The 13,239-nt window shown below is 46.9% G+C and overlaps 1 protein-coding gene across 7 annotated transcripts in view; it reads right to left on the bottom strand.

Annotated features, from left to right (window-relative positions):
- LIPC (lipase C, hepatic type) overlaps positions 1–13,239 on the bottom strand; it is a 139,531-nt gene that overhangs the window by 108,081 nt on the left and 18,211 nt on the right. For 2 of the 7 annotated variants that reach the window (XM_080665879.1, XM_080665881.1), the window contains exon 2: positions 9,082–9,207. In XM_080665879.1, the coding sequence (XP_080522005.1) occupies positions 9,082–9,166 (85 nt within the window). In that variant the 5' untranslated portion in view covers positions 9,167–9,207. Of the gene's footprint in view, positions 1–9,081; positions 9,218–9,289; positions 9,672–13,239 lie in introns of those variants that run through there. The other 5 variants (XM_080665878.1, XM_080665882.1, XM_080665880.1 and 2 more) reach the window with 5 other exon arrangements.

Here is a 13,239-nt window from a genome sequence, read left to right on the forward strand (position 1 = left end):
CATTACATAAAATTTGGAGGAGATAAAAATTCATATATAAACTCAACTGAAGTATGAGCATTTTTGGTACATTTTCTTCTAGTGTTTTTTTTCTCTCAATCACACGTATTTTGAGAGTTGTAATCACAGAACCCCCACAATTAGGCATACTGCTTTTGATCCACTTAGCACTGGAACAGAAATACTCCTCAGTGTTGCCACTTTTATATCTTCATAAGAACTATTTTCAAGGGCCTCACAACCCTTCACCGGGCCCCCAAATGTGAACTTGTATTTGTGGAGGTGAAAATGCCATGGACAGACAAGGAGGCCTCCCCTTCGATGCATCTGATTGCCTCCTGTTTACTTCTCCCCACCACCAGCCTCCCAAGCCCACTGTGAAAAATGCAACTATGAGTGTTTCTCAAAATAGAGCCATGAACAGAGAGGAAAGGGAGCTTAGCCAACAGTCCTGAGTTTTCCAGAATCTTCCAGAAGCCTGGATTCCCCCAAACCTGAAATCCTCTCCTAAAACCTTGAAGCAGCGGGAGGGCAATGTGCTGCCTTGTGGCTATGTCTAAGAATGACACCTCCTCTTGAGAAGCAAGGCTGGCACCCTGAACCTCCAGGGAGGAGCAACTGGAGGGTGAGCCCCAGGCACTGCTGCCCACCTTACCATAGCAACCCCACTCCCGGCAGGCCGGCTGGGCTCTGACCCATTGTTCTGGTTTTCACATATGGACTGAAGTCTGGCCATGACCCCCAGCCTGCTTGGCAGGGGTCCAGATGTCCTGCCTGCCCCTGGCCAACCCCTGTCCTTAATGGGCTGAACCCCAATCTGGGGCTGCGAGTGCCCCATTCTGAAATGGATACCCTCCTTGGACCAGCGTACAGCCACCTTCCCGGCAATGAGAACTGCTGTGCCCCTGCCTGTCTGGAACCCATGGATGCCAGGGACACCCTAGCTGAAGTCAGGGTGGTCACATCCCCTTGGAGAATGTACCTGAGACCGCTCAGTCCTGTCTTGTGAATTAGGCCTCAAACCCCAAGTGTCTGGCCCAGCTCCTACTCCCTCCCCCTCTCCTTGCTGACTTGCCTGTGAAGACCCAGCATGCCTTCAGCATTGTGCCCGCTGGTGTGGAAAACAGGGCAGAGAGAAGGCAGAGTGGGGATCTTGGTACTGGACAGATGACTTTTGGCTGAGTCACTTGGTTATTCATGTGTTCAGGTCAGTTTACAGGCCCAGTTCCTTCAACAATCGGCCCTCTCAGTTACTCTGAAAAATGGACTATTCACCTGGCCCAGAATGAAAGAGTATGGGTGTAAGTCCTGGGTCCTTTGTGGAGGACAAGCAAGTGGAAAACTGGCTGCTGTCCTCTCACTCGGGCTTGTTCTCACCAGGGGTGACACCCTCAGGAGGCTCCAGACCCGCCCAGCGCCCAGCGTAGGGCCAGGGCGTCCAGCAGAGGGCAGATAGGACCTTGCTGGAATGAATGCTGGGGCTGGCCTTCTGATGATCCCAGCTTCCCGTACACCCCCAGAGGAATGAGCCACCTCTGGATGCCTCTGGGTATTACTCATGAACGAAGGCCTGTCAGGGATTGGCAGGCCCCCTGGGGGCTGATTCAGGCCTGGCTATGCCTGTGAGGGCGGTGGAGCTGGCAGGTCTTAAGGGACAGGGCACGGTCTCTTTCCCAGGGGTCCTCTAGGGACAACAAGTCTAGGGCCAACTTCATTGCAGATAATCAGGGTCCCTTTTTTTAATTTATTTTTTTCTTTTACGTTTAAAAACTTAACAAAACACATACTACATGGCCTTAAAACTCTTTATATTTTTTAAAATATACTTTGAATTTCTAGCAATAGGCAGGTATAGGTTATTTTTTTTTGAAATCGTGATTCAATATGTAGTTTAGTCCTTTTTTTGCCCCCACCTTATCACATATAAAATTTCCTTATACTCATTTCTAAAGCTACAAGCCCCATTGTTATTTAACTTTTTCAAGGTCCCAGGTCCCTCTGATAATTGTCCAAAAGTTTTGACCTCTCTCCCTCACTCAAACTGTACATACACACCCAGGAGGTGCCATCCCAGGAGGCACTGAGACTCTCTCAGACTCATCCCTGCGCTGGGTTAAGATCCCCAGAGTTAAATTGTGTGTGTTGCCCTAGCTGGTTGCTCAGTGGATAGAGCGTCAGCCTGTGGACTGAAGGGTCCTGAGTTTGATTTTAGTCAAGGGCACATTCCTGGGTTGTGGGCTCCATCCCCAGCAGGGGGAGTGCAGGAGGCAGGCGATTAATGATTCTCTCTCATCACTGATGTTTCTATCTCTCTCTCTCCCTCTCCCTTCCTCTCTGAAACCAATAACAATATATTAAAACAACAACAACTGTGAGTGTCTAAGGGCCAGATTACGTCTGAATCTCACCATTAGCTCCCCCAAAACGTCTTGGAACTTTTAGTGGTCGGTGTTTGAAACAATGCTTGTTTAAAAGACTTAGTAACTCACTGGCCCCTCCACTCTTGGCAGTTTATGATTGAACATTCAAATTATTTCCTACGTTGTTGCAGTTGTGAGCCTGTGTTTCTGTCAATACCTTCCTGCTCCCGCCCAACCCAACCCCCACCCCCACCCCCGCTTTTTTCTTCTTCCCACAGGCCTATTTTGGGAAGGTGCTTGGGCTTGAAAAACTTACGCACTTTACTGGCTCTGTGCCTTTGCTTAGGAAAGACCCGCTCTCTTTGGTCCAGGTTCCATCCTACAAGGCCCTGCTCAAATGCTGCCTCTTCCCAGAAGCCTTCCTCCCACCCACACCTGGAAGTAAACTCCTCTGCATCCCTACCTGCTTTTGTCTAAGTACCACAGTACACACACGGGGTGGCTTGGGACCGACAGACATGTATTTCTCAAGAGTTATGGAGGCTGGAAGCCCGAGGTCAGGGTGCCAGCATGGTCAGGTTCTGTGGTGACCCTCTTCTGGGGGCCCCTTTTGTAAGAGTGCTAATGCCATTCACGCTCATGACCAAATTACCTGCCAAAGGGTCCACCTCCTAATACCATCATATTGGGGGTTAGGATTTCAACATATAAATTTGGGGGGACACAATCACTTAGTGCATTGCACTCCTCTCTAGTGATACTCAACACATTCCATATTCTAGTTGAGAAAATTTTATATTCACATCTTATCTCCTTTATTAGACTCAGTGGTGTACTTCATGTATTTGAGACCCAGAATGGATCATTTTAATAGCCCTCTGCTCTATACGACAAAATTATTTTCAGTAATACTTATGCAAAAATCATCAATTATCACTATTTTCTTGATTTGTTCCTTAGTTTTAGAGCAATGAACAATTTTAAAAAGAAGAATACATTTCAATTTTAAAGATACTCAAATGCATTAAAAGTACTTCCTGTAAGAACTAAATTTTTACTTACCAAACAAAATATTACACCTCACAGTTCGCTGTAAAATCTGTTTTACTGTTTTAAATGTTAAACACACAGACTCTAAGTGTCACATAGGATAACAGAAATGAAGTTCTAGATTCTGTTTCTTTGTCTTACAATAGCTGTGCTATCATTTTCCACTTTGTTTAAATGCAGGAATGCACAGTCAGGACCAGAGAGTGGAGACAGGAGATGACCTGGGTGAGCTGGGAGGACTCTGAGCCACTCCACATGGCCTCTTGCAATGAGCACACGTCACCAAATCTGTGTCAGAGGTCAACTGCTTAACTGGGAGTTATCTATAACTGTATTAATGGTGACGGAGAACATCGTATTTATTAAAGGGTAAGAAAATGTGCTCATTTGCAGTTTACATATCTATATATATAAAAGGCTAATATGCAAAGTGTCCCCTCAGGAGTTCGACCTGGAGACTGGGAGTTCGATTGCTCGCTATGACATGCACTGACCATCAGGGGGTGGTATGGAACAAAGGAAGGCCCCGGCCGGCAGCCAGAAGGCCCCGATTGGCCCTGATCGCTGGTCAGGCCTAGGGACCCTACCCGTGCATGATTTCGTGCACCAAGTCTCTAGTAGATTAATAAAACTCAACAGTAACCAGAGCAGTTGTTTATAATGTTGACCAAAACAACTATTTTGAAGGGGAGCAGCTTTCTTTCTATCACTGACATCAGTTAGAACTGTAATCATGAAAGGAAAATCAACTTTTAGTAAGTTCTATGATTGCATGTGCATTCTTTATGGATGGTGGTCCCCTTGTTGCTGGCTTTCGGGGCAGATGGCTCCCATCTTCAAACCCTGATTGAACACTGAGCCCTGGAGGGCAGGGGCGGCTGTGCAGTCACTGATGTACCTCCTCTGTGTGAGCACAGCGGTTCTGAGTGTGGGCGAGACCCCAGAGCATCTCTGAGGATGTCCTCCCTTTTCCTACCCATGAGGCTGATTTCCTTCATGCACGTCAAACAAAGCAACATGTCACAACAGATGGGATACAGAAACGGATGGAAGAACTCAGCTGTCTTCCATTAAGCTGGACATTAAAGAAATTTCTTGGTAAAAAAGTATTCTTTTGATTCACTTTGTTATCATTGTTCAGAAAATACAAGTTATTTCTCATAACATCATGTTATACAGGTTAATGTGATTAATTTGTTATTTTTAAAAGCATTAAAGTGTAAAAGATTTCTCCGTTTTAGTCTCTCTTATGGTGAATATTGATAGCCTAGTCCATGTAAAGAAGCTCTGGAGCTCTAAATCGTTCTTAAGGATGTAATGGTGCTCAGAGACCAGAAAGTCTGAGAACGGTGCACCACTGCCCAGCCTCGCATGCGGCAGATGCTTGCGCATGCCTGTTAAGCAAATGGCCGACTGAGTAAACGGGCTTCAGCTGCTTCTAGGATTTGGACGCGGCCGCTGGAATTGGGGGGAGGGGCAGGCACCTGCAGGCAGTGGGGGTGAGTAGCTGGAAGGTGGGGGCTGTGGGGATGTAGGAGTAGCTTCCATTTGAGGCAGTGATGGCAACACCAGTGGGTTGGGCCTGGGCCTGAGGATGAGGGTCCTGGTCGCTCAGGGTCCTAGTAGCTCTGTGTCCTGGGGGCTCTAGGAGGCTCCCCACATCCTGTGGCCCTTCGTGCTGGCAGGCAGGAAAGACTGTGCGAACCTGCCTCCGGGGAGAGGAATTGAGCAGAATGGTTTCCTAGGGACCCTGGCTGTCACATCACCGGGTGTGAGCACAAGAGAGAGAGAGGCCTGCAGCCCGGATCAACAGATTAACCTCTAGGTGCCTCTCCCTGCTCTGCCCGTACCACGCTGCTCCCCTGCTGCTTAGGTGGGAGTAGGTAGACATTTGTGCAGCTCTGGCTGCACATACTGGGTACATAGTACATTAGTGGGTCCATTAGTAATGTCATTAATAATAAATGGAGGGGTGGGGTTATAGGGTCCTCCAGGGAGTTCTTTCTGGCCTGTGACTAGTGACAGTTGAAGCTTGGTGTAGACCAGAGCTTCACAACCTTGCACCAAAGACATTTTGCCTGGATAATTTATCGTGTGGGGCTGTGGTGTGCATCGTAGGATGTTTAGCAGCATTCCTGGCCTCTCACCTCTACATGACAATAGCACTCTCTCCCCAGTTGTGACAACCAAAAATGTCTCTGGACATTGCCCAGTGTCCCCTGGGGGTGGCTTTGCCACCATAAGAGATCCTCATTGACAAGGGATGCTTGCTCCCCAGCAGTACCCAAGAAGGTACATACCAGCCGCATGCAGGCGGATCTGGCTCTCTCCTCGCAGACAGAATTCTGCCAAGAGAGTCTGCTTTCAAGGGAACAAGAAGCCTCCTGACTCCAGTCCTTTTTCCTGAGGACCCCTCCTGCTAACTGTGGCCATTTCCCTCAACTTTTATTTTATTTTAATTTTTTTAAAAATATATTTTTATTCATTACAGAGAAGAAGGGAGAGGGAGAGAGATAGAAACATCAATGATGAGAGAGAATCATTGGTGGGCTGCTTCCTGCACACCCACACTGGGGCTCGAGCTGCAACCTGGGCATGTGCCCTGGCTGGGAATCGAACCGTGACCTCCTGGTTCATAGGTCGATGCTCAACCACTGAGCCACACTGGCCGGGCTCTCTCAGCTTTTAGACAAACCAGGTCCCAAGAAAGCAGCAGCTGACCAGCTTGGGCTTTGCTGAGGGTGACATGTGAACAGTACCCTGCAGCCCGGGGAGGCAGACCTGCCCTTCCCCCTCCACCTCGGACACGGATGGCTTCCAGCCCCCACATCTCCTCTGAAAACCAGTCTGGGCCGATCGACAGCAGAATAGACAAACGGAGGGTGGCGTTCCACTCCATGGAATACAACAGCGACCAGAGGAACGAGTCACCAGCACACACACAGCTGCAGGCACGAAGGTCACCAACATAATGGTTGGTGAAAGAAGCCAGAAGCAAAAGAGCACATACTGTATGTGCCTATTAACAAAAAGTTCCACAAAAGGCAAAACAGTCTATGTCAGTGGTTGGCAAACCACGGCTCATGAGCCATATGCAGCTCTTTGGCCCCTTGAGTGTGGCTCTTCCACAAAATACCACGTGCGGGCGCACGTACAGAGCGATTGAAACTTCGTGGCCCATGCGCAGAAGTTGGTTTTCAGCTCTCAAAAGAAATTTCAGTCGTTGTACTGTTGATATTTGGCTCTGTTGACTAATGAGTTTGCCAACCACTGCTCTATGTGAAGGCTCCAGGGCTGCACAGGAGAGGCTTCTGGATGTGGATTGGGATTGTGAAAATGTATTAAGCACTTGATGACATAGGCACTTTCCTATAGGTAAGTGTCATCCTATCTAATAAAAGAGTAATATGCAAATTAATCATCACTCCACTACACCCACAGGCCACACCCACCAGCCAATTAGGAGCAAGTATGCAAATTAACCCCAACCAAGATGGCTGCGGCCACGGAGCGAGCAGGAGGCTTGGGTTTCCCCAGCAATGGAGGAAACCAATAAATCCCAACAAAAATGGCGCCAGCCACGGAGCTGGAGAGATTCTTGGGTTGCCCCCGGCAATGGAGGAAGCCAAGCTTTCCGCACACCCTGGAGGGCCCAGGCCTCCACTCAAGGATACAAAGTTTCAATTATAGAAGATACATAAATCCCAACAAAAATGGCGTCAGCCACGGAGCTGGAAAGAGCAGGAGTCTTGGCTTCGCTCTAGGCTACAAAGTTTCAATTGTAGAAGATAAATAAATCCCAGATCCCAGGGCCTCTGCTTGGGTTGCCGGGGGGCATGACCAGCCTGCAAACCACCACAGGCCCCTCGCCCAGGCCGCCCCATGCTCCAAGGGAACCCCCATGCTGATCCGGGACACCCTTCAGGGCAAACCAGCTGGCCCCCACCCATGCACCAGGTCTCTATCCTAATCCTATCTAATAAAAGAGTAATATGCAGATTGACCATCACTCCAACACACAAGATGGCTGCCCCCATGTGGTCAAAGATGGCTGTGCCCATGTGGACACAAGATGGCTGCCACAAGATGGCCAGCAGAGGAGGGCAGTTGGGGGTGACCAGGCCTGCAGGGGAGGACAGTTGGGGGTGACCAGGCCTTCAGGGGAGGGCAGTTAGGGGTGACCAGTCCTGCAGGAGAGGGCAGTTAGGAGAAAACAGGCTGGCAGGGGAGCAGTTAGGCATCAATAAGGCTGGCAGGGGAGTGGTTAGGGGGTGATCAGGCTGGCAGGCAGAAGCGGTTAGGGGCCATCAGGAAGGCAGGCAGGTGAGCAGTTGGGAGCCAGCAGTCCTGGATTGTGAGAGGGATGTCCGACTGCCCGTTTAGGCCTGATCCCGGGCAGTCGGACATCCCTCGAGGGGTCCCAGATTGGAGAGGGTGCAGACTGGGCTGAGGGACACCCCCCCACCCCATGCACAAATTTCGTGCACCAGGCCTCTAGTACTTAATAAACAGCAAACAAACAAAACAACATTCCAAACCAAAGTTCAGGACAGCCCCTTCAGCAAAACCCTGCAAACCCAGGGAATAAAGATCATCAGCAATTTGGCCTGCATGACTCTAAATTATTACTATCATTTTAGAACACAGCTTTGTAATCTGGATGTGTATGCAAAATAATTAGCATTAATGGTTGGCACATGAAATGCTCAGTGGATGGTAATAATTAATATTAAGTTATCAACTGACCTTGGGTTCAGAATCATAATTAAATACAAAGAACAGCCCTATTTCTTAAAGGAGAAATAAGGGTTCTGGAATTTTCAGGTACATTCTGGTTAGTAAATTCCTGATTCTCCATGTTTTTTGGAGCCTCCTTCAAGCATAGTCTTTGAGGAAAGAAAAATCTAAGCCTCTAATCTTAGCCTCTAATCTTAGCATTACCAGTTTCTCACCAGTAACCAGCACAAAAACAAAGTCCCACATGCCAGGCTTATCTGGCCACATTGTTCGCTTCACTACGTATCTATCGTTTATTGATCCTGTGCACTGTTTAGCCAGGAAATCTGGAACCCACCTATCTGGTCAAGCATTTGGATCCCTTTGGCCATCAGTCTAGTTTGTGAATTCAACAGACCAGACAGGCACGATTGCTGGTGGATCCCCAGACTCAAGAGTAAAACTTGGGCAGGAACAATGAAGTCTAGAGAATGTGCAATGGAATCTGTGCGTTAGACCTGACCGGAAGCAGGACTCTACACATTCCTTTCTTTTCTGAGCGAGCTAGCGCTGAGACAACCTCAGCAAGACGGAGCATTCCACTGCAAGCTGCGCTTCCCAATTGCAAATCAGATGCCGAATTAACTTGCAGAAAGATCGGAAATTCTTTCGGATTGTTCTCCACTGTAGATGACTCTTTCTGAACCAGATGAGCGAGAGACTTCAATGCCAGCTCCAAGGGCTTTTACAAGACTTCTACTCCCAGAGCGGTTTCCTAAAATGCCAGTTGTTACAAGGAAACTACATGGCCCTGTGACCGGTCATGCCACTAACAGAACCGCCGGGTATGCTATGACGCAGCTCTGTCCCACACGGCCAAGAACACTTGGACACTGTGACATACATTTAAAAACATAAATCCATGCCCACCTCCAGAGAAAAGGCAGGCTCTTACCTAGTCCAAGGCTTTGTCCATGGGCACTTGATTGGATAAAGATGCTCAAAAGCAAGAAAATGGAGACACACAGGGGACTTCCCATTTCTCCTGAATCACCGGGGGTCGAGGTCTTCTTGCTAATTTCTGAAGCGAAAGAGACCAGATTGCCTATTGATACTTTGTTAGGAAAGGCTGCCCATTAATGATTAACCTTTAAACACATTACCTAGTGTTCAGACATTCCTTGCTATCCCCAACCCCAAATCTAAGTATATCTAATACCAAAAAAAGGTTGATTTACAAAAGTGTTTTTTATCCTAATACATGTTGAAAATAAAACATCTTGCCACGTACTCTTACCTTCTTAGGCCAAGGTCACAGTTCCAAATTAATCAGTTTAAAGTTAATGTGTGTGTTTGGAAACCCTGTCAGAGGTCAGGGTAGGTGACGGTTGCCCAAGTTCCCCTGACAGGACTGCAAAGGGGTTGCAGGTTCATGGCAGTGATATTTTAAATTGCAGGTTAAGCCCAAAGAAAAAGCAAAGGGCTCTGCTCTGCGGAGAGCTCCCAGAGGGTCTGTGTTTTGTTGAGTTGAGCAAACTTGCTGGTGCCTGTGGCCAGAGTGGTGGGGCAATGTTTCTAAAACTGAAAGGGACAGGAAACCTCTAACCTCAGTGTACGAAGAAGCAAAGAGGCCTTACTGGATGTCTTTGCTGGGACCCCATGGAGAGATGACCTTAGAAGAAACACAATCTTCACTCCTCTGTGTTAATTAATGCGCCAACTGTGTAGAGGACTAAGAAGTAAGTCCACTCGGCAAAACCAGGCTGGGAAAATGCTACTGTGTATGACTCTTATAATATTCATTGAGTCTCTAGTTTTATTTTACCTTTATTCATTTGTTCAACTTTTTTTTTTTTTGCATACTTCCTGTATGCCAGGCATTTGGGATATTCAAGCAAACAAAACAGGCCATGATTCCAATCCTTGTGAAGCTGATATACCCTTGGGGTTGTAAGGAGTCAAATAATAGACAATAGACACAGTAAATAAGATGTTTATGTAGAATGCAATAAGAACTATGGAAAAAGAAAAAGGTTAGCAGAGGTAAGGGGGTGGGAGAAAGTAGTGATTTTAAATAGAATGGTCAGGGTGAGCCTTGTTTGCAAGTTGAACTTTAAGAAAAAGTTTTAGTGAGCTACCTCTGCGGGAGAGGAGAGCTGAGGCAGCCAGGACAGTCAGTGCATCCAGTGCAAAGGTCCTGAGATAGGAACATGCTTGGTATGTCCCAGGAACAGCAAGGAGACTAGTGGTTAGGGAAATGTCATTAAAAGGACTTTGGCTTTTACTCTATGAAACATGGGCAACTATTCTGAGCAGAAGCCTGCAATGATTTGTATTATATTTAAAAAAGATCATTCTGGTTTGCAAGACTAGAAACAGATTATTAGCAAGGGAGCAAGTGGGAGAGATCTGTTCAGAGGCTATTGCCGTGGTCCAGCAAGAGGTGATGGTGGCGTGATTCAGCACGGTAGCAGTGGAGTGGTGGATGGGTGCTGGATATATGTTAAGGTAAATGCAGAAGGATTTCCTAACTACTGGGTTGTGGGATGCGAGAGAATGAGAAAAGTTGAGGATGACTTCAAGGGGTCGGGCTTTAGCAGTGGGACAATGGGGTTGATATCAGCTGAGATGGGGAAGGCTGTGAGTGGAGCAGGTTTTGGGGGGCGATTAGGAATTCAGTTTTTACCTTTGGAGTTTGACGTGTCTCTGAGACACCCAAAAGGGTAGACAGTTAGATAACTTGGTGATCATTGCCCACCGAAAGCTGACAGACAGGATGTCTGAAGCCACCAGCAGGTTTGGACAGATCGGCCCAAGGCCAGAGCCTATCGCAGTGCTGTCCTATGGCTGCACCTCCTTCCAGAGGGCTGCAGTGTGGGGATCACCCATCAGGTTTCTGCCCTGGCTCCCTAGCTGGCTCTGTCCTACCCTGCACCGTAAGCACTATCTGAAGGTTCCATTTTACGTCTATTTCCCAGAATGTTGGAACTTAAAACCAGCTGACTATGCACGTTGGCCTCCTCTTCCCTGGGCCCACCTCCATCTCATGTCCTCTGGGTACTGCCAGGACCCCCCACCCTGCTCTGCAGATGAACCTACTAAGATGCAGTGCAACCAAGGGCCTCCAAGGATGCTGGGTCTACTGTCTACTAGCCGTGCAAAATGCTATGTGATCTCCATGAGGTCCATTCCCTCACCTGTAAAATGGGATAACATGAGCTGGAAACAATATTTTGAGATATTAACTTAATATTATTTTTCTCCCATCTCCCCCTTGCTCTCCCTTCCACATAAGAAGGGCAAAGTAGAGAGAAGTCTACAAATATTTTGTCTTTCCAAAACTTAGAACCTAGGGTAAGGGAATTTAACCTACAAAGGCAAGCAAATGGCTAACATGTCTTAAAGATATGTGAAAGAATAAGGAACATCCCCACCTACCTTCCCATCACTAGAAAGAGAGTCTCTTTGGCTTTGCAAGTGGGTGGGGGAGGGAGAAATTGTCCATGAGGGAAGAGGGACAGTCCTTGCTTCCTAGGGACTATGCTAGAGGTGGTAAGAACTCAGGGAGGAAATGGCTGTGTGTGCGCTGGCAGCCTGGCAAAAGATGTCCCTGTGCCTGGCGTGGGGTGGGAGTGAACCTCCGGTGCCAACAGGTCATGTAAATGGGCAGGACCGGCCCCTCAGTGGCCACCTATGTGGACTGATGACAAAAGACCAGGTGCTCACTCCCAACCAGGCCTGGGTATTGTGTCTGATCCAGAACTACAGCATAGCTGGGTGGGAGTGGGGAGAAGGGATCCAGGAGGGCCTGAAAAATAAGAGTTTGGATTCGTAATTCAGATGGGTTAAAGAAAATAAAGACATTTCTTGCACAGCAGAATTTGTAGACTGAGATTCACACCTCTGTAAACACAAGTATGTCCTGAGAACTCGAGATTTGTATGTGACGTGTCCAGCCAAATGCTTGTTTCACAGTAGAAGTTCAATAAATTATAGTGACTTATTTTAGAGTAAATATGCTTAAGGGTCAAGAGTCCAGATTTTGAAATCAGACAGATCTAGGTTCAAATCCTTGGCCTATCACTTACTAACTGGGTGACCTAGGGCGACATTCATGTTCTGAACTTGACTTTTCTCTATCTGTATAATGGGACAAATAGCTACCTGATCGGAAAAAAGGAGGTAACTTAAAGAGGTAAAGCCCTTAGGAATTCTGGCAAGAAGAAAATAAAAAATGGCAGCTGTAATTATTATTTTTATTGTTTTTAATTCACTTTTGGGACCAAGAGGGTGTCCAGGAGGTAGATAACAGCAGGACCACAGTTCAAATTCTAGCAGAAAATGAAAAGGCTAGGAAAACAGAAGGATCTGGACCAGTCATTAAAAAATCTAACTGAGCGTTGAAGTCGGAGTCAGCTAATAGTTCAGGAAAAGGAGGAGTGGTGGGCCTATTCCAAGAACAACTGAATCAAAACTTCTAGGGTTAGGGCCTGGAGAACCTTCATTGTAAACAAGTCCTCCAAATTGTTCTTAGTTACCTGAAGATTGAGAACCATTGCCTCAGAGTGGTGCTTGAGAGGTCTACTGGGATTCAAGAAGAAAATAATACATCTTTCAGATTTTCCTTATATTATATGTTAGAGGCATTTAGTGTCTCCTCCAAAATTCATATGTTGAATCTTAACCCCCAAGGTGATGGTATTTGGAAGTGGGGACTTTGGGAGGTAAGAAGGTCATGAGGGTAAAGCCCTCATGAATGGTATTAGTGCCCTTATAAAAGGGACCCCAGAGAGATCCCTTGCTCTGTCCTCCATGGAGGTTACAATGAGAACATGATCATTTATCTGCTGGTGCCTTGATCTTGGACTTCCCAGCCTGCAGAACTGTGAGAAATAAATTTCTGTTGTTTGTAAGCCACACAGTCTATGGTATTCTATTATATCAGCACAAACAGATTAAGACATCACCTTGGAAAATTTTGTTTGTGTATTTATAATGTTTATAATATATTCACACTATATAATTTATATATCGTACTATATAATATCTGAGTGCTAGCTATATATATAAAAGCTTAAGTGACCATTACAACCAGACAACTGGATGACCAAAC

The sequence above is a fragment of the Plecotus auritus genome (assembly GCF_963455305.1).
Source record: "Plecotus auritus genome assembly, chromosome: 1".
Taxonomy (NCBI): domain Eukaryota; kingdom Metazoa; phylum Chordata; class Mammalia; order Chiroptera; family Vespertilionidae; genus Plecotus; species Plecotus auritus.